The sequence below is a fragment of the Fulmarus glacialis genome, unplaced genomic scaffold, assembly GCF_000690835.1.
Source record: "Fulmarus glacialis isolate BGI_N327 unplaced genomic scaffold, ASM69083v1 scaffold2228, whole genome shotgun sequence".
In the NCBI taxonomy this organism is placed as follows: Eukaryota; Metazoa; Chordata; class Aves; order Procellariiformes; family Procellariidae; genus Fulmarus; species Fulmarus glacialis.
The window spans coordinates 24,501-46,523 of record NW_009228737.1 but is presented as its reverse complement, the minus strand read 5'-3'; the positions used below and the strand labels follow the sequence as shown (position 1 = coordinate 46,523).

The window sequence follows — 22,023 nt, the reverse complement described above, 5'->3', positions numbered from 1 at the left end:
TATTTTAAATCTGACATACTGTCTCCTTGCCAAATTTTAACTCTCAGTAAAAGCTCTATGTCTGTTCTAGATACCTTGGAGGTCTACAAATAAAAATGTAGTTTGCATCTTGTAGGAAGTTAGCAAAACCTGAACATTTTTGCATATGTGAATTCATTAAGTAGTAAGTCACTGTGAAATATATTACTTTACACTCTTTTCTTCTACTAATGAGATGTTGCCAAAGACAATATCCTCTCCTTTTCTAACAACAGTGATTTACTATCAAAGTTTACATATTCATAGGAGTTTTATGGTGTAGCTGCTCCAAAAAAAAGCCACTTTTATTTGCTAATATAAACACAAATACCATATGACTGCAAATACCACAGAGCTGAATCATTGATTTTGTAATTAAAAAATGTGGGGGTTTATGCATTAAGAATTATAATGACCAAGTGCACCTCTATACTGTATGAATACAGATTTTATACATGTAGTGAAGTACATAAAGTTCTTTCAGTGTTGAAAGCTACAAGAATAGACTAGTCGCTGATTTCCACCTCAACAGCAGCAGTAGGAAACCTTTCATTTACTGACAGTTATAACTTTTAAACACCTTTGGTGAATCACACAGTAACATATGATTTACTGTTACTCAGCAATAACGCAAAATCATCTTGTAAGGCATGCGTCATGGATTGTTTTTACTTCTGAGTTATAGATGGCCATGCTTTGTCTATAGACTGGCTTAAACGCTGCCCCACTAATAACTAACAGAGAGTGTCCTTCGTCTTCAGAGATGGGTATCACTGTGTTTGAAACCTGGATTCTAGAGCTCCAAGATGTGTGCACAAAGATCAACCAACAACTGTTTCTATGTAGTTGAAACCTGACTTGATCAATGAAAGCAATTCACTCAAATATTTCAGTTCCAGAAAAATCTATACTGAAGTTTAAGAAAGTCAAGTTTAAAATAACCAAAGAATCGATATAGCTATGAACTTTTCCTTCATTACAATGTCTACTTCTACTCTTAAAAGCTGTTAATGAGCCTTTCAGCTTCTTGTGTTCTGGTGAAGACCATTTAGAATCCAGAGAGCCTACGCAAGGAATATATAAGTAAAGGCATGTGATTTATCCTTGGTAATCAAAAGGCCGAAAATAATATATACTTTTGTAACACTGATAATTTAGTAACTTACATTGTCCCCATGTTTACAATTTATATTTTGGTTCTTTGACACATTATAGATCATGGAAGTCTTTGTTCCCATTTCATATTTAGTGGCTACAGCAACATCTGAAGAATATAACTGTATTTCATTTAATCTGGAGGGTAAAATTTCTATAAAATAAGAATGGTTTCTTTAAAGAACTTACATCAGATTTGGAAATGTTTGTGGGGTTTTTTTTATATATTTTATGATGAAAAATACAAGTTTGTCATTTTGTACCTGAAGCCAGCCTTCAGGCACAGCAATAGTTTTGATCCTGAAAACAACACTAATACATATCTTACAGCGTGTATTAAGGTGTGATGTTATGGAAATAAATAGATGCATAGATTTAAAAATCATAGAATGAGAAAGTCTTTCAGGATTTCAAGGTTTCTTATAGAAACCTTTGTGATATATTGGTGCACTAGCTGAAGCAAGAAAGGTGTTTCATATGATTATGTCAATTTCTATATGGTGTGAAATACTACCTTTTTCACTGAGATTTAGGACAACACAAAACCATAATAAATAGCATACCAAAGAGATATTTTACAAATGCATTTATTTTTTCTTAAAAAGCTAAAAGGAATATTTTAATGTTAGAGGAATTTACCGGGTACCAAAACAAATAAGAGAGTTCGAAAATAATGAAACTTCCCTTTTAGCAGTTGTCATTGGTAAACTATTGAGGCAATTCTGATTCTGATTTATTTTTTTCCTAATGGAAGCAAAGCCTCTTTTTACAATACTTAGAAAATTTCATCATTGATATAAAACCTTTGATTTGAAATACACTGGCAATAAATTGACCTATTTACACACAAATGACTTATTTCTGGTAGTAATTTTGAGATATATAAACATTGGAATAAAGACACAGAAATACTGGTCTTAGAAAGAATTTGAAGAAATATGTTCTGTAATAATTACCTTCTCTGATTTTTCTTTCACAGTGCAAGACATATGCCTGTATTTTGGAGAGTCATCTTATGGGACTTACCATTGACTTTAGCATGGGTTTTGTCTGTTTTGATGCTGCCACAAAGGTAAAGTTCTAAGACTTGTTTCCATCACATTATTATTATTCCTCATTATTTCTTATATTTTGGGAAAATGTACTTCTGTTATCGCAAGAGATCATCTCTTGTCAAATCTCTTGTGCTTTAGTTAAACTCGGGGGATTTCTAAACGACATGAGATGTTCTATTCTGTTATGTACTTGTTATTGAAAAGTCAATACCAATATCAGTCTGAAACAAGCATCAAGTCTTCATTCTTTAATTTCACATGAAAGCCCAGACTGATTCAGTTTGATGTTTCTTTTGCTGGTGCATCCTTGGTTTTGAGAGGAAACAATCTTTTTGGTTTCAAGCTGATCTGTGAGCTTCGAAAAGAACCTGCTTTTCTCTTCTCCTGTTTCATGGGTGGGAGCGTGTGTTATTACAGCAATTCTCAGTTTCTGTTTTAGATATTTTTGGTCAGTGTCCTTAAAAAAAGAAATCAGCCGTGGTCTGTATGTCTCATGCTTTTTCTATCGGCCTTAAAAAAGCTCAGTACAACTGATGAAATAGTTTGCTATATCAAGTGAATAATACAGCATCAATTTCCAGATTATATTAATGCAAGTCCAAATCTTAGTAAAATCATCGAGAGCCTACATAGGTTTGCATTTGCACTAATTGCTAACAAGTACTAAAATGTAAGCAGGCTTTATTGCTACTACTTGGCACTGCTGGTATGGGAGAATGTGAAATATTTTTTTCTGAGTTCCACTTCTCTTCAATACTTGTTTTCCTTTGAGATGCTGCAGCACTGTAACCAGCAATTGCTGAAAATGCCCTTTTCTCTCCAGAATATGCCCCTACCCTCTATCTTAAGTCAACCCTTACCACCACATTGCTCCATTAATCAGAACCCTGTTGTTCTTCCCACTCCATTCTACTGTTTGTTTGCACAAGGTGTGGTGAATTTGAAATTCAAATACTTGTGTATACATATTTCTTTTTGTTAAGCAAATAGTCTTGTATGATTCATCAGTAAAATATATGACTCTTAACTTAGGAGATATTACACAAAAAATCAGTGCAACAGAATTAAAATGCAGCAGCTCAGAAAAAAAATGTGTAGGTTTCCCCCTACCCTCCAATAATATTATAGCAATGCTTTTGTATAAAGGTAATTTGCATCTCCTTCAAAACTCTTGCACATCTCTTATTCTCAAAAGACTTCAGACTCTTTCAAAGCCATTATCTGCAGCACAAGCATACACCAAAATAGCGAAGTACAAGCACAACTGCCTTCATACATGTTACCATCACTGAGGGGTGTGGTACCCTTTTGGTACGTCCTTAGAACATACACAGCAGATTTCCAGATACAGAAAAAAGTTCTAGTAAAGATATAACTTCACTGTCTTGCTTTCTCAAACAAGTCATTGTGCCTTTCCGGTTGTACAAAATTTATGGAGACATCATCTTGGTGAACAATACTACTTATAAAACCGATTCTTCTTTGCCCTCACAAATAGATTTTTTTTTTTTTCTTTCATAGCAAAGAGCAGAAAAATATTTCAATTATTAAAATTGACTACTGAAACACTAAGGCAATTGTTAGCATTGCCAGCAGATTTGGATTCAGCTCTTCTCTCCTCTTCCTGCTGCCCCATGTTCCCTACCAAGTCACATAAGTAGTACTAAAAATGCATGATAAACTCCAATACTAAAACAAGTGCAGCAAAAAATGAGCATCTAACTTTCATTCCAAGCCAAAAGAGTCCTGACTGGATAGGTTGGGAACCTACTCAAACTAAATCCACACTGCATAACCAAGTAGCAGAAGATCCACAATGCAAGACCACTGGAGTGGAGCTTTGATGACAACCAGAAAAAAGCCGAGAAGGAACTTTCCATCTTCCAGGTCTCCCAAGCTTGAGAAGGCCTATAAAGCATTGCAAGTGTATGAGGCAATTTTACTTTTTCCTCTCCCCTTCATCTGTAAAGCCATGAAACCACGGAATGACCCTGTTCCTTCTGGAGTGGCATCTAGCCTCAGCATCCAAAAAGTTCTGAGATTTTAAGCCAAGCATTAACCACAGCTGACTGTCTGGGGATCTTGAGGTTCTAAATACTGAAGAAAGAGGACACATTTACAGAATCTGAAAGAGGATTCATCAAAGTGTGAAAGGGTAGCAGATGTGTGAAGGGATTTCCTTCAGGAAGTGAAGGGCTTCATAGGCATTATGTGGACAGAACAGACAAGTGTAGAATTCCTCATGAACTGGAGGAAAGACATTTTTATTGCAGTGAATAGACTGTAGTTGTAACTAGAGAAAGTGTTGCATCACTTTTTCATTTTGCATGATCTGCAACTGACATACTGTGCTGCTCCTCCTCCTTCTCTCCTGCCAGCCTTGCAGTGGGTAGCAGCCCACAAAACATTTATGGGACACAGACCAGCCTTAGAAATCTCTCAGTTGGTACCACTCGTTCACCACACTTACATACAGGCTGCAGGGAGGAGCAGGGGGCTCCTGCTGATCTGTCAAATCTATCACCAATCCCCTACTGTGTCACTCTGGTCCTCAAAGCTCCTGACTCCACCCAGGAGCTGCATGCTGTGGCAGAAGTGATTCCCCTTCTTTTCTCCAGGCTGAAGAACCTCAAGTCTCTCAGCCTTCACAGGAAAGGTGTTCCATACCTCTGACCATTTTGTGGTCCTACTCTGGACCCGCTCTAACAGATCCATGTCTTTCTTGTACATGTTCACTTCTATTATGTTGCCACTACTCATACCAAATTCAACCACTCTTTTTTGGGTAAAGCTTAACTCGAAGCCGTGTTCTAGAGACTTCAGAGATCAATGTCAGATAATTCATTCAATCCATCTCTCACTTCTCCCAGAATAACACTGCAGATGCAAAATCTTTTAATGAATTCAAAGGGGGTCTGGGACAAAGACAAGTACTTGGAGGACAGATCTAATGAATATAATTAAACATTTTTTTTTATTATTATTTATTTATGACATTTTCATGTTTCCGAGAACACAAAGCTCAAGTAGTAGTTTCTGAGGACACCTGAGAAGTCCTGTCTTATATTTTGATGCAGTGGGGTCTTCAGTAAATCTTCAGGCAATTTCTATTTTATACTTAACACTGTGCTCATGGTATTTTAAGTTTTCTTTCTTAATCACTACTAAATTGACTGTGAACTTTTTTAATAATGAATAATCACTAATAAACTGAAGTGAAGTCAAGTTCTTCAACTCATTATTTTAATAGTTGTTCAGCTGTTCCAATATTCAAGTTATTTAAGCAATGAAACAATATTTAATTTTTTTTCCCTCTTACATTTCAAGTTAATAGATTTTTTTTTCCAACATGCCTGACAAATTTCAGTCAAAATTTCACCAGTGTTCTAAAACACAAACTCATTACCAATGCTCATGAATGAGTTTATAGAGAGTAATGACTCTCATTATGTTTATGGTTTCCAGACAAAAGCCATACAACACTATGTGGCTTGTTTCCTTGTTTACTGTCATTTAATATTTATGTAATATTTAACTATGTACGTCAAAATTAGTGGTTAAAAACTGTCATCTGTGCTAAATGTATTTCAAGTCAAAAACATCATAGTTTGATAAAAACATTGTTTCTGTGTCTGCACAGACCTATGATAAATATGAGTACACAAAGTATTAAACTGAGTTCTTCAGAACAAATCTGTACTGTGATGTGATTATAACAGCACTGGCATAAATCATAGCTGATTTTGCTGCATATTTCCTGCTTTCTCTTACTCATTTTCTGACTGATAGCTCGCAGAGCCAACAGCAGTTTATCATTTAGAGCATTTCATATGTTGCTTTATAACAAACCATTGTGATTTTCTGAAAGGAGAATGAACAGTTTTTAAGACTGCTTAGTTAGATTCTTACAACATTTCAAAAAATAATTTCTTAATTCAGCTAAACAGTTTGTAAACTACCAAACATAATTACGGACACAAAAGAATTTCTTTCCTTGCACATTAAAAAGTAGTAACATGTATACTTGTGCTCTTGTTCTTCTGTAGCACTCTCTAGAGCCAAAGCTCCAATGCAAGATGCCATCTTTTTTTTCCTATTAACGATGTGCAGTTTGAAAGAGAACTGCAACATATAGGCCAAGAAGACACTGGCAAATGTTTGACTATGATTAATTTCTATGATGTCATCCTTCATTTGCAGTAGTGATATACCTGGAGTGAAAAGGCCACCTGCCTCCTGTGTCGGCATACATAGAAGTTTAAATCTGATCACTAGTGAGTGTCCCCACAGCATCTCTTCCACTGGAGACTTCTTAAAAAAAAGTCCACGAGCTTTAATGCAATTTCATTTGCATTATTTGAAATACAGGGTGGCAAATAACATCCTTTTACTGAACTTCCCTCTTTCTTCCTTGCTGGTATTCTACTGAAAGTGAATTTAATTAATCTTTGTGAATACCATTTAGATATTCTCCTTTCTCTTGGCTGCCTAATCAAGTTTTCCAGATTCCATTTAGTTACTCCTTGCACTACAAGGTTTCTTAGTATACAACATCTACTCCAGACATAAGTTTTCTTTTGAGATGTTTTAGATGCTAAATGTTTTTTTTTTTTTAAATTATGAAAATTCTAAAAATATGTAAAAAGTTCTGTTGCAGGTGTTAGAATTTATAACCAAATTTTACCCTAGATCATTTTTGCAGCTTTGTGTATCAATGTCTACTGGGGAAAAAATTTTGCCCAAGTCCTGCAGAATTACAGCACATCAACTTAGGTCCTACATTTGTCTAACATTAGCTAGTATATAGGCATCAATGTTTTGATGAGCAAATATAACTCTTTTGTGGACAATTTGTGTTAGGGATGGACATACACAGATCTTATGATAAGCATTTATAAATAAGGTTTTGCAACCAGTGTTGCCACCTTAAGAATTAAAGATGGAGACTGATAGATTAAAAAGCATAACAAGACGTGTACAGAAGTTCATCTAACTACTATTCTGAAAGTGTATAAATGTATAAAACTACTTAATCAAGTGGCATTCAATAACTTATTTTTAACATGCTTCTAACTCTACTATTCAAGTGTATGGGTGTATATACATAGACATATGTATGGTTTTTATGTTTCTCTTTATACTAACATATTCATCAAAATTGTTTTCTATAATGTGCATATTTGCATCATAGCTTGCACAAATAATATATTTATGTGTTTGTGTGAGTGTACATTGCAGTATACCTACCTGTGCAAAGTGCTATGTCTGTACTCCATCACATTTACTGCTGATTAAAGCAGCAGTCAAAAATATATATTTGTCAGAAGAGAAAAAAATCATCCTTTATAGGACTGAAAATAAATTAAAGTGCTGCTGAACTATATGGTGATGCTAGAACAAAGTAACAAAAGGCTCCATGATGGCTCGCGAGGTGAATATCAACAAAGATCAATGTACCTGTCATCTGTTCCCTCGCAGATACCTTGTGCGCTTCATCAAAAAAGAGAATACACTGTAAACAATAAATAGCATTGCAAATATCTTTAATTTGTTTTTCATACCAAAAGGCTCCTAAATAACACAGAACAGAATTTCTTTTAATTTCTTTAGGAACAATTTCCATGTTTTCTAACGATACATACCTTAAGGTCTGTCTCTTCATGCAGCTAGTACATATACAGCATATTGAAATAAAACAGCATGTAAAAAACCCCTTGATATCCCAAGTTCAGTAATAGAGAAGGCAGAAGGAAACCAGGCTCACTTGAAGGTGGAGATTTAATAATGTAACTTTTGTGAACAAATATTTATTCCATGCTTAGAAATTGAAATGCTGAACAAATAGCTACTATAACTTTAATATAAACCATCAAGCATGGTTCGTACAGTCTTATATACTGTGGCCAGAAACAAACAAATGTTGGTAGGTCATCCATCAGTACTAAGCAAATAAACTGTAGTCTTTTAACATTCGATGCAGCTTCAGTAATGGACAAGAACAGTTTTTATTAGGGCTGACTTTCTTGCTTTTTTCCTTTGTCTTATTTTTGTTCTTTATCCTCTGTGTCCTCCCCTGTCTTTCCCTTTACAGTTATAAAGCCACAGCAGTTGACAAAGGAAATTGCCTTGGACCATAATTCTTTTGTAGTAAGACACTCTCCAGAGATCGGTAACACAGTAGAACTGAACATGAACAAGATCTTAATCCTACTCAGTTCTTTACTGGTGCTATCAATATGGACAAAGTGCCACTTTGCAAGAATGCAATCTTTCTCAATTAGATGTGAGACAAACAGCCAAATTAATGTGTATCCCCGGTGCCTGAAGACCCAATTACTTTTATTCTTGAAAATAAGGACCTACAAGGCATCTGCTCTTGATTTAGTTAGACTTGTAGGAGTATCACTTATTTTAGTCAGATGACAAACAACATTAGCTTGAAAGGTGTCCATTGAAATTTAGCATAATTCTGTAATATATATAGCATAAAAAATTGTCTTAAAAAGCTAAACAGAAGAACGATTTAATTGGTCAGAGTATTAAGAAAAAAGGCGGCAGTGTTGGAAAAGTACAGCTAGAGCTTTTTGAAGACGTGATGGAAAAGACAACAAAGAGATTTGCTGAAACTAGTATTTGAAAAGTGACCTCTGACATCCTTTCCTTAATAAAGATGGTTTCTTTATTTACTCCACCATTTACAGGTGGTCTGAGATGTAGCTGTCTAATCATTGTAAAACACTGACAGACTCTTTCAGGTTTTTTCCAAGCATCCTACTGAGGGACAAACTTTGTTTGCTATTACATAATAAAACCTGTATGATTCACGTCAATGAGAAGTATAGAGAAAACCTGTATTTGGTGATGTGCACTGGCAGGTCAAATGATGCCGTTGCAGTCTGTGGTGGAAACACTAATTCACAAGTTCGTTATGTGTAAATGGTCTTTTTGCAAGAGTAGAATTTGTCCACAGTGGATAATCCAATATAGAAGAGGGAAGACTGTTTAATAATAAATTGAAGGTAGTTCATCAGTGAAGCCATAGGACACAAATTAATTCTGTTGTGGTTGGGGACTCTCATGTTGACAAAATACAGTTTTCTTTCCTAGTGCCAATGCAAAACACCCTGTATATCCTTGCTAAATCATATAGCTATCACAGAGCCATGGAGTAGTCAGACACTCATATTTCTATGCATATTCCTTAGAGTATGGTAAGTAAAATAAGAAACCCTATTTATTCTGGGTTTGTTTGGTAATCCAGTCTCCTTTTAGGGTAAATCATGCTCCTTGACCCAACACAAAACAAAAACCCTAACCAATGCTCCTGATCATACCCTAAGCGAAGATAATGATAATGCATTCCCACTTTTCTGATACCATTATTGAGATGGGAAGTGATTTTGTTTGATGACATCTCATCAGAATTGTACATAGTTTAGTCCAGGATTCTGAAATGATGGGAATGAGTAGCAAACTGACATATGATATGAATGTGAAAATATTTTCTAAGGTCCCTTGCAGAATATGTGTTCTAGATTTAGCACTAGTGCTAAGAATAGAAGCAATATAATTTTCTTCATTTGTGTAACTGTGGGGAACATCAGCAAAGCATTACAGGTACTGAAGTCAATAGCTTTTCTTCCATGTGCCATTTATGTATTGCATTTATGTCCCGTCTATAAAATAAAAATATGCAGGCAAAGAGCATCCTTGGGTAATTATAGCAAAATAACACTAGCAGAAGATAATAGGCAGTAATTTGGTTATAAAGAGTAGAACAAATGAGTCCTAGATGAATATTTATAAATAAAATATTTTTCATTAAAAAGTATTGGTGGAGAATCTTAGTCCCAGATATGTCAAAGGAAAAAAATCCTATTAATTTCAGTGAAGACGGGATTTTGCTTTTTGATGATTTCTTATGACAATAATTTAATAGCATCTCAGAAGAAGTCTTAAATCTAATTTGTCAGCTTGTCTGCACTGTTTATTTGTTTGCATTGTGTTCTGGTATTCTTTGAAGTTAATTTTATTCAATGGTATAAAATGTAAAAAGCAGCATAAGTGATCTATGAATAATAATTGGGAAAAGGATTTATATCTTATTGGTTGTTTTCAATGTTATGCATAATACATACAGTATATGTTCAATGAGATTGTCTTCTTACAGTGCATTTCTCAAAACATGTGTCAGATTTTCCATGACCACACTGGATGTATGCCAATTGTGAAGCTGGTGGTGTTTTCAGTATATGCTATCACCTTGGTCCCCAGTTTCTAAATTGGACTGCTTGCTGTGATTCACAACTTCTGACTCTACTCATGGATTGAGAGTTCCCTTTTAAAGGCAGTAAATAGTGCATGCTATGTTCCCATCTTGGTCTTCCATCAAGTCATGATAAGGTTGTGTGTCTCGACTTGGGAAGGGTCCTCACAAGTAACTGGTGCCAGCATCAACTACAGAATCTTTTTGAATTTGGTTGCAATTTGTGCTTTAAAAGGAATCGCCATCTCGTCCACCTGTCAAATCTATTTTAGGGTAAACAAAAATTTACTGCTTCCTGAAAATGCTCTATATAGTCCTGTAAAATATTCTCAGTGATGCAGGTTACGCACAGTTACTGAGGATTATACAAGGAAAGCACTTGAAGAGAACAGGCTGCTTTTATTAACTAAAAGAAACCCTATCAGAACATATTATAGAGTGTTGAGCTCAGTAACACTGCACCTTCAAACCAGTAAGTACTTCTGCTTATATTTTATAATTCATAAAAACTGATTTAGGAATAATTTATATGACACACGTTTAGTTTTTTGGCAATTTGTGAAAAAGCCAACAAGTTTTAAAAATGTACTTATTGCTTAGAAGTCAATCTATACAATATATATACATTTGTACAAAATTGTATCAACCTATGTTAACTCTCTGAGGCAAGTATTCAGCAAATGGTTCTGAGGAACTGTGATATTCAAAAACATGAAAAAATCATTCACTTGCCTTGGACAATGGTATAGATCAGTATTCCCAAGGGTGCCTATTCCTAATGCAGGAGAATTAGCCTTTAAAATTAGAATTCAGAACAGTCACCACACCGAGCACTGTGACACTGAAGTCAGCCCATAGGAACATGAAAGATAACAACATGTGAAACTCTCTCTCATGTGTTTATGTCACTGCTATAGCTACACATGGCTGTTAAACTGGGTGCTTAGGTGCGTAGCTCTTGCTTCTCCTTTCTACTTTGACACTATGAGGTAGTCATTGAAAAAGGATAGGTCTGGTCCCTGTTCACCGCTTATGCATTTTGCAGTAATGAAAATGAAAAGAAAAAAAACCCACCCAGAACATATGAAACCACAAGAGGAAGTAACCCAGGGATCCCCAAGATACTGTATTTTAAGAGAGTGCTCTGACTGCTCATCAGAGCATTCTGCATCATCTTCTACATCTGCTACGCATGCAAAAACGTGCAGTTCTGGCTACACAGGGCAGCACTTCAGCTTCTTTGGTAGGAGACAAGGAATTAAATGGGTCTTACTGGGCATATGCTTAACTAATTCACCCAATTTTAGCTATCTAATATTTGGACATCTAGTTTAAGCTAGTTACACTTCTAATGTAGTGTGGTACATTGAGGTGTAGACACATCCAGAGTGTATCAGAGTGAATCAGTATTCAACCCAGTTCAAACCAGGATGAAGGAACTGTTATTCAGAAATTCTCTAGAACAAAAGAAGTAGCCAGGATGACTAATTTGAATGTTTGAAATCCTTTGTATTCCTGACTTAATAACTTAAAACTCACAACATTTCCCCACTCTTATTTTTGCAAAAAAACCCACCCTCCTTCATGTGGACATCTTTGGGGAAAAATGTGTACAATTTGTTGAAGATCACTCAAAATAAACAGATAGTTCTTTCATTTGGAAAACATTTCATGCATTGTCAATGGCATTTTTATTCCTTACACTTTAGATGAAGAGTGTTTAATAGTCTCTGTGAAGTATGCTGTTGAACTGTCAGTTCTAGGAACTTGTTTAGATATCCTGATGGAAGAAGTGCAGTCTTGTTGGGATTAGTCTCCAGAAGGATTTCATCCCCTCTACGCTATAGACTTGATTTTGCAATGTACTTAAGTAAGAGTCATTGCTAAGTAGAGCTCTCCAAAAGCAATGTTATGCATAAACCGAAGTGTGTTCTTGAATCATGCCTGTGGTTTGGTGTGACTGTCATTCCCTTTCCTCTGGGTGGGAACGAATCGAGTGGCAAAACTGTATGGGAAATGCCGAAGTACTGCAGTTCTGTGCATCCTTCATCTTCACTCGAACTTAATCTGATTGGGAATAAGGCCAGGTACCCTGGGATTTTGCCTGCCCATCTAAGGGTCCTTGTTACTACTGCACCTTTTTCCTGGCCTCCCCATACATCATCAGAGAAGAGAAAGATGATAGCTCGTTTCTTTGTTGTTCTCCTGAGATAAAGAGACCATCAATGCCCTTTACATTTCTCATCTAGGAAATGACATGCTTAAATAGATTTGCTGTTCCTGCAGAAAGGCAATGGTCTTGATCTTCAGACAAGATTTGTTGAGTTACATAGGTCTGTAAAAAGAGGAGTTTACAATGTAGGTAGGAAGTATGGCCGCCCAAATGGTATACTGGGTTGTTTTGTTTTGTTTTTTTAACTCACTATCTACAGGACATAAGTAAACATCATTGATCAAAGGTGGAAGGATCAAGGTGAAAGGAATTGCACACACTTAGAGATGAGGGAAGCTATTCTATTTTCTGTAGCACAGATTGGTGGGCTCAGGAGGACAGCATTTGAAACAAATATGATATGGTTTCACATAAATTGCCAAAGTCCTCTAGTTTATCTGAAATGCAATGTCCTTAACTCTGTTTATGGTAGATTGGAGCTCACCTGTCACATACATACAGAGAAAAAAAGTGGTGCTGAGATTAGACTTGTTTTATCTGGAAGGGGCAAATATACAGAGAGAATTTTGGGGAAAATAATTCTAGCACTTGCATTGTGTACTGTGCATAGTTAAGATACTGTCCTTTGGTTTTTTTACTCTTCAAGTTACTAAGACAAACTTTATTTAGCTTGGTGCGAGTTAGGGATTTTTGCCAGTCATTAACATAAAGAAAACACATACTGAAGCAAAGGGACCTGCATAGATTTAGGACATCCCTCATATTCTGTTTAATTTCAAGTAGATACTAAATCGTTCACAGATATAGACAAAGGACACAGATGGAAGTGTCATCCTACGCCACTGAGAGGAAGTAATTTACAAACCCTTAGAAAAAAGAAAATGGAACAGCACTTCTTGCCTTAAGTTTCTGTGTTGTCCAATGCATGTGAAATTAATGTCTTCTCAAAGTAACAGCACAATGTGAGTGAGGATGATCTTATAATTATGTGAAATACTACTGAAATCACAATGAAAAATGTTAGTGCTTCAAAATATCTGGAAGGTGGGCAGGGATATCTTTAAATGAGGCTGAAAAGACTTACTTTTCTACTTTTAAGCAAAGTAGGATTTTTTTCTACATAAATCCACATTAGATATACAAAAATAGAAGATGTTTTTCTAGCCAGCTGTAAATTTTATTAATTGCATGTTTATTCTGTAGAGCAATCTGTCTTTTTTTTCAACAAGACACAAGGTAATTCATAATATAATTATTTGAAAGGCCACTGACATGCTTGGAATTAATGATCTGCTCAAATTCCTGTTTAGAGCTCTAATAAGTAAACTCAAAATAAGTTCTCATTACAGAGTTTCCTTCTGTTATTTTATCATTTAAAAATAGATACTTGTTTTTAATTTGATATGCCCTTTATGTTAATAGAACTAGATTTTTTAATGTGGAAAGAAAAAGAGAGGACTTCTATGACAGGTTATCACTTCAGATGGAGTAGGGAATCCACAGATCATCAGTGGAAAAATATCTCTGTTTTTTTTCATGACAATGAATTTACTAACCCTCTCTTTTTTTTGTTTAATTGGGATTAATTATAGATAAAGGAATTTCAGAGTAAATTTCACAAATGTAGTCTGACTGATCTGAACCAGACACTGCCATAATACATCCATATGATCAAAGGGACATCAGACCACATAACGCGAAATTGATTTAATCATGTACCATAAAGGGGCTAAAAATTCCCTTAGAAGGAGATCAATTTTCAATGATACCTACACTGACTTGCTTGTGTATGTTTTTTTATGTTTCCTTTTTTTTCCTCTAGGCCGTACTTTGGAGGTACAAATTTTCCCAGCTCAAAGGTTCTTCAGATGATGGGAAGAGCAAAATCAAATTTTTGTTCCAAAACCAAGATACTAAACAAATTGAAGCAAAGGTAAAAACAATACATTGTTTGTTTTATAAAGGCGATGTACATTAAAAGCAGTTATCAAAGCAGCTAGGGGAACAGAGGAATAAATTAAACTAAATTACTTAGAAATACTAGATTAATGCACAAAGTCAAAGAATGCAAAGAAAACCAAAGAAATTCCAAGAAAAGAAAACTATATCAATCGCATGGATTTTTGCTAGTTTAAAGTCTTTTGAAAGATGTAATTACATTAAAAAGTAATAAAAAACAGGACTTGCTATATGTGGTTTTAGGCATGTTTGCCAACTCTCCTCTTTATCATTTTGATAAAGCCAGCTGAGAGTTTGAATGCCCTGTTTTTCACCCTATACTCATATAGTGAAGAAATGCTGCAAAATATATTCTTAAGTCAACCTGGGGACAAAACCCAGCAAAAGGTCTAAAATTGTTTTTATTTCTCAGAGCAAAAAAGTGTGGATTAAACACATATTCCCTTACAAGACTGAAGCTTTGTGTCTGTGTCTAATTCAAAATCAGAAAAGTTGTATTTTCAGTTGTGCTTTTCATTCAAGAGTTAATTTATGGAAACAGTAACCCTGAGAAATTTATGCTTAGTTTGATTTATGTATTTTGAGAACAGGGCATTTACTGTCCCAATGTGTGTGAGGAGAAGTGAGCTCCCAGGATCTTTGATAACTGGAACTGCCTTAGAGTCTGAACTTAAGGTCTTTTTTACTAGAATCCCAATTTTTGTGTAAGCCTAAAGACTATTTTCTTGGCCATCTTTAAGCCTTGCTATACCGTTTTTCTGACTGTGTCAGAGAGAAAATTGCTGAATGAATGTGATGATAACAATACAGTTCCATGAGCAAAAAGGAAACAGATAAATAAATCATTGTCTAAAAGGGCTAAATATGCACAGCATAATAAAGTATGTAAGAAAAAAAAGGCATTGTATTGGGGGCAGTCATGAGTTTAAATGCAAATAGCTACATTAAGCAGCTATTTTTCCTTCCTGCATGTCTCTTTATATTTGGTATTAATTATTTTCTACCTAACAGCGATTTACTTGATTTTGAATGTTGTACTCAATACAATAAAGGTATGTAAAAGCTCCCATTAAATCAACAGCAATGAAATGTGGTGGACTGTGGCTTTCAATACCTTCATGTTCTGCTACATCTCAAAGATAAATGTTTTCTTACTTCTGATTTCCTTCAGAAATTTTTTTAATAGTACAGAATTTCTTTTCACCTCTAATAAGAAAACATAACTTAACAACCTAATGTTGTGAGGATGATTTTCTCTTAAGCAAATAATTGGAAACTTTTATCATGCTCCTAAGTACAGTTGAAGAATGAAACTCATTATTATTTTTCTAATATCTGTCTGCTATTGCCGTTATATTAAAACATGATTTTTGGGCTAAAAAAATTTCATGGGAATCCAAGAATGGGACAATGTTTCTTTTTTTTCAGTAAAACAAGAATATATTTTTAATACCAAAATAAATTTTAAAAAAATTAAAAACAAAGTATGAAATCTAGATTTTGAAGAAGAAAAACAGTTTTCATCAAATTCTTTTCATGTTTTAAATTAAATCTGTCATCAGATTTAATCAAATCACTTTAGAAGCCTTAGAGATATCCTGGTACCTTTATTGTACCTGTTGTTATTCCCACTCAAACTGAATAGAGATTTATTTCTAGGAAGTTTCATCTTTCTACCTTTTATCAAGGTAGAAATTCTACCTTCTGCCTTATGAATGCAGAATATTATACAAACTTGCTAGCATGCTTATTAATATGCTGTCATGTTCCCTGGTCGCTTCTCTTTATTATAAATTTAAACTTTCATATTGATCAATTTGGAAATAAAAACTTATTACTTTAAATTCATTTCTTGGTGATCAAAGCATACCAATTAAATCAGGATCAAAAAATGTCATCTTATGTTGTCTTTGGAAGGTGCTACGGCATTTATAGTGAGCACTTCTATCCATTCCAATTTGTTTACATATGAAGTATGTTGCTTAGTCCAAGAAATATAGATAAATGTGGCTATAAAATGAATGTGAAGATTCTTGGGTCATATTTTTTCAACTTTTGCTAGTTTAAAATTCTGTGGATAGGCCCCTTCAGTACCCTTTAAGCCTTTCATGGATTTAAAGCTCTATTCAGCATGAGAAGAGGTAGAACAATCTAGCCTCTATTTTTTGGACTTTACTAGCATTACAGTGTTAGAGGTATAGCTATTTGGGGAACTCTTGAGTCATTAGGAAATGTTAATCAGATTTTCAGAAATACTTGTAATGCCAGGTTTCATGCATACTGTATGCAGGCTTCATTTGGAATCAGATGATGGGAATTTTGTAAAACATCTGTTAAAGGTTGTGATGAATATTCATGGCCACAGCTATCATCACCTGTTAAATGCAGCTCTGTGCTTCAGATGGCCTGGAGACCCACTGTTTTAAGGCGAAACACAGCGTAACATTTTCTTTACATAAGGATAATTTTTTGCCACTTATATTACACGGGGAATAACCAGAATATAGTGAAATGACAGCTCACAGCTAAGAACAAAACCAAAAATCTGAGAAGCCCATTGCCCCAACATATTAGGGCTCTTAACTTCTGCATTCCCAAGCAGTAATGTGGAAGCAGGGCATGGCAGATAACTTTTGATACAGCTTAAGACAGTCACTAGAACTGAGAGTGCTTTTTACCCCTTCATCATTAACACTAACACACTCTATGCAGAACCTGCTACGGCGTATGCATACCTGATCTGTGACTCCCGCTTTTCTTGCCTCCAAGGTCTGTTTTCTTCCATCTCCGAGTTTCAGCTATGGCACTGACGGAATGTGTTAATGTATTTAATGCACTATAATTCAGTTACTCTCCGCAAACCTGAGGTGGTCTGGCCACAGGGATTTTTTTTTTGTTGTTGTTTTTTTTTTTAAAAAATATTGCTTTCATCATGGTCGACAACTGTCTGAATATGAGCCGGCAGTGTGCCCAGGTGGCCAAGAAGGCCAACAGCATCCTGGCTTGTATAACAAATAGTGTGGCCAGCACGACTAGGGAAGTGATTGTCCCCCTGTACTCGGCCCTGGTGAGGCCACACCTCAAATACTGTGTTCAGTTTTGGGCCCCTCACTACAGGAAAGACATTGAGGTGCTGGAGCGTGTCCAAAGAAGGGCGACGAAGCTGGTGAAGGGTCTAGAGCACAAGTCTTATGAGGAGCGGCTGAGGGAACTGGGGCTGTTTAGCCTGGAGAAGAGGAGGCTGAGGGGAGACCTCATCGTGCTCTACAACTACCTGAAAGGAGGTTGTAGCGAGGTGGGTGTCAGTCTCTTCTCCCAACAAGGACAAGAGAAAATGGTCTCAGGTTGCACCAGGGTGGGGGTTAGATTGGATATTAGGAAAAATTTCTTCACCGAAAGGGTTGTCCAGCATTGGAACAGGCTGCCCAGGGAAGTGGTTGAGTCACCATCTCTGGAGGTATTTAAAAGACGTGTAGATGTGGTGCTTAGGGATGTGGTTTAGTGGTGGACTTGGCAGTGCTAATGGTTGGACTCGATGATCTTAAAGGTCTTTTCCAATGTAAATGATTCTATGTTTGTATATAATTCCTTCCAGTAAAAATATGAGTTATCAAAATCAAAATGCTTCCTGTCTTCCTTCATTTACAATTTTGTGTATCTCATGCTATCCCAGATGTGTGTGATTATGGCATGTTGTATCTGTGTGATAATATCCCTTAGCTTTAGAACACTTATTCTTTATCTAGAGAATTAAGAGTGTCAGTGCTTAGCTATTGAATTTTGATCCAAAATGCAGAGAAATTGTTATTATTCTAGAAATACCCTCAGACTTGTCGATGGACATTGCTTGGAAAAAAAAAAATGCAGCAGCATTTTAAATTTTAGCCATACTGTCTTCATAAATGTCCAGCACCTCCTCTGTATTCTGGTGGAATATACAGAGATATCACTGTTAATCTTAGAAGAATCTAGGAAAAGTACTTTTTGAGAAAAAATGCAGAACCACATCCATTCAGGAGTCAGCTTTTTTTTTTTTTGAGAAACACTTGCCAACAGAGTTTATATTCCTAAGTGATAGAAAGTCCTTCACTGACACTGAATAACTAATATTTTTATAATGCTGTCAAAATTTTTTATAGTGTGCTTCATGCCTGACTTAACAAAATTCAAAATGGCATGCTTTGAGACACAAAGCATGTGCTGTGGATTTAGTTATGGTTTAACAGGGTATACTTCTTTTCAGCTTGAAAATAATTTAAGATATTTAAACATTTGCATTATTCTCTCAGATATTGTTAAAATACTGCTTTTTTTTCTGTAGAGCCTTTGTGCTGATTCTTTTGTTTGGCTTCTCTGCAAGTAATATCATCTTACTATAAAGATATATAGTGTAGTATAAAAGTGTTTCCTCGTAGATTTAAGTAATTTCAGTCTGAAAAATCTGAACAGTAATTACCATAGGTCACACCAGTGGGTCCATGGCAGGGTGCCTGGATGCAAACACCTAACTTTGAAGGTCTCTAAGGCAAGGTCTAAGTGGGTTCTGAGAAGAAAACCACTTAGGGGCAACATTAATCACCAATACCCCTTAGACATTCCAATCTGTAGGTTATTTCCCAGCTGTCACTCAGCAGGAGATATTGCACAAGTTTGCACAGTCAGACAGAATTTTTCTGACTGAGAGCTACAAAATAGAGCTGTCGGCTTGGCAGAATGTGGAGCCTACGTGTCCCTCTCCTTCGTTCTTACTGAGCTGTTGGGGTTGGGTTGAAAAAACCAAGCACAAAAGGGCAAAGCTTTCTCCTTGTCTATGAGACACAAAGGGATTCATTTAGGCACATTCCTACCTAGTTACCTATCTATTTACCTATTTGTTTAGCTATAGTTTAATGATCCATTAGTGTCTCTCCACTACCACAGCAGCTTCCAGAGGCTAACACAATCTCAGGACTGTAATAAACTCAGAGTGTTGTGCTCTTCAATTTTACCTGGCTAAGTATTGGAGCACTGCAATAAAAACTGCTTTGTATTTTCCTGACAAAAATGGAGAGTATCTTAAACCCATGAGAGATCCTGTTTCAATATATATATATGCTCCCAAACGCATATAAAAATCAGCATCAGCGCTGTTTTTCTTATTACATGCAATTGCCATTTGAATTTTGTAAGTAAATGCACCAATCAGTGATTTCTGTGAACTGAGAGTTTCTGTGCCTTGTAAAACATATGTATAACTCAAAACCTACACTTTGGTCGCGCTTTCACCTTTCTCAACTTGCAGGGCTTTTTCACAGCTCAACAGTTTTGTCAGAAAAATTCAGGCGAGGTCACACAGCTGTGCTGGGTTAGGTTAGCTTTTGCTCACAGACTAGCTGAACCCCTAAGCTCAGTGTTACAAAACCGAAGTGAATACAAAAATCAGCACATCAGGATGAAGATCCAATCATCTTTCTCTATCTGAATATGCAGAACAGAAGAGGGCAGAAATATGGTATCAGCAAAGGAAGAAGTGTAACTTCAAGGATTTAGCATCAGCACTTACGAATTAATTAATACTACCTTAATAGTAATTAATGCCATTTAATTTGTACTTGAAATTATGTTGTGTAGAAATCTAAAAATAAGACAAATAGCCTGAGTACTAGCTGTTGTAATGTGAACAAAATGCTCACTTTCAAGTGTTTCAAGGTGTCGTGATGGATGCTTGCACCATTTTCCAGGCTGACATTTCTGCTCATTTCAAGTATATTCTCCAAAATACAATTCTGAATTAATCCTTGTTCTTAGCCTTGAGGGTTTTTCTGTGAGCATCACAGTGCTCTTCAAATTTAGAATATCATCTTTAAATGGGTTTTAAGTATACATCCTTAGGATTTTTACAGGGTGATTGCTCAATTGCAGTGGTTGCATTCTGAGTTCAGATTTCTGACCTGTGTAGGTTTGTGTGATTCAATTTTTAGTTTCCTCATGTCTTGCACATGGATTATCTGTTTAATATCTATTTTAGATATCTATTTTCTATGCTAATATAGAGAGTTCATGTAACACCACATTTGATAAAAGAACAAATATCTTCTCATATCAGCAGTTTATATATGGATGAAAGAAAAGATTTTTTTCTGACCATATCATGAATACTTACAAACTTACAATTGCTTGATTTTGTAGATGTATTGTTTATGTAGTTGTATCATTAATATAATGCAATAACAGTTGTGGGTTTTTTTTTCATCTGGGAGCACTCCCTTTCTGTTTTCTCCTTCCATCTCTGTCAATCCAGACTTTCTTTGTGAAAGGTTATTAGAATTTCCATACACTTCTGACCATGCTCAATGACTGCATCTTTCTCACATACCTTTCTGCCCACTTACATCATCCTCAGCAGAAACGGTGAATGTTCAGATTAATAATCTGGGAATTTCTGGTATAATGACAGCAATGTAGGGTGAGAGTAGTTTGATCAAGAGATAGCTTAGAAAGACAATTTGAAGACCAGAGGCTACACTGAAATTCCTAGGAGAGTAGAGTCTTAGGTGAAGTGTACAGCCAACAGTCTGGAAATTGGAATAATAGTAAATTTTGTACTTGTACATGGACAAGTAGATGTGGCTTAAGTTTGGATTTCTTTGCTTTTTTGGGATTCAGAGCATTTGCTTTTCCCTACTGGGAGCAACTTTATTAGCTTCACTGCATATTTCCTCAGGTTTCTTAGGGTTTGCCTGTTTATTTGAAACTTCATCTGTAGCTGGGTGTGCAATACCCTGCCTAGATGAAAATGTATTCAGACAAGAAGATGACTGACGACAAGGTATATACAAAAACAACCAGAGTTGGCTAGGCGTGCGCAAAAGCTTGTGGGTTCCCCTCCATCTGCTGGCAGTAGTGCAGACCTGTGGGCAGCTAAAAGTGCAAGTTCTCTGCAGAAGTGAGGGAATGTTTTGTCTGTCTGCAGCTCTACATGAAGTCTTATCTGTTCATTAAGCTTTCTTGTGATTAGGCTAATCTGCCAGAAAAGTGTTGTTCCTGATAGATCCCCTTCCCATCAATCAGACTTCTGTGAACTGAGCTGCAGCCATTAATCAGGGCTGTATGTACTCACCACATACCAGTCAGCCTACTGTGCTTCACATTGCTTTAATTTCTAGTTAAATATGCATGTCTTCTTTGAAATAGGAATAATGTTTCAAGGCAAATCATAATTTAGCATTTGCTGACTTCTTTGTGCTCATCTTTGCAGTCAAGGTAATTTCTGCGTTGCATCATTACTATCAATAATAGTAAACCAATGGGACCTTCAGAGGCTGTTCTGTTGCCTCACCCATTTTCCTTGAAGGTCCATTGAGCAAGTGTCTTCCCAATGTGTTACTGTTGCAGAAACACTTGTGATAACCATGGGT

General features: G+C 35.8%; 1 protein-coding gene across 1 annotated transcript in view; it reads left to right on the top strand.

Moving 5' to 3' along the window:
* LOC104080986 (gamma-1-syntrophin-like) overlaps window positions 1–22,023 on the top strand; it is a 28,657-nt gene that overhangs the window by 4,386 nt on the left and 2,248 nt on the right. The window contains exons 3-4 of the mRNA XM_009583562.1: window positions 2,153–2,245; window positions 14,490–14,600. Of these exons, the coding sequence (XP_009581857.1) occupies window positions 2,153–2,245; window positions 14,490–14,600 (204 nt within the window). The remainder of the gene's footprint in view (window positions 1–2,152; window positions 2,246–14,489; window positions 14,601–22,023) is intronic.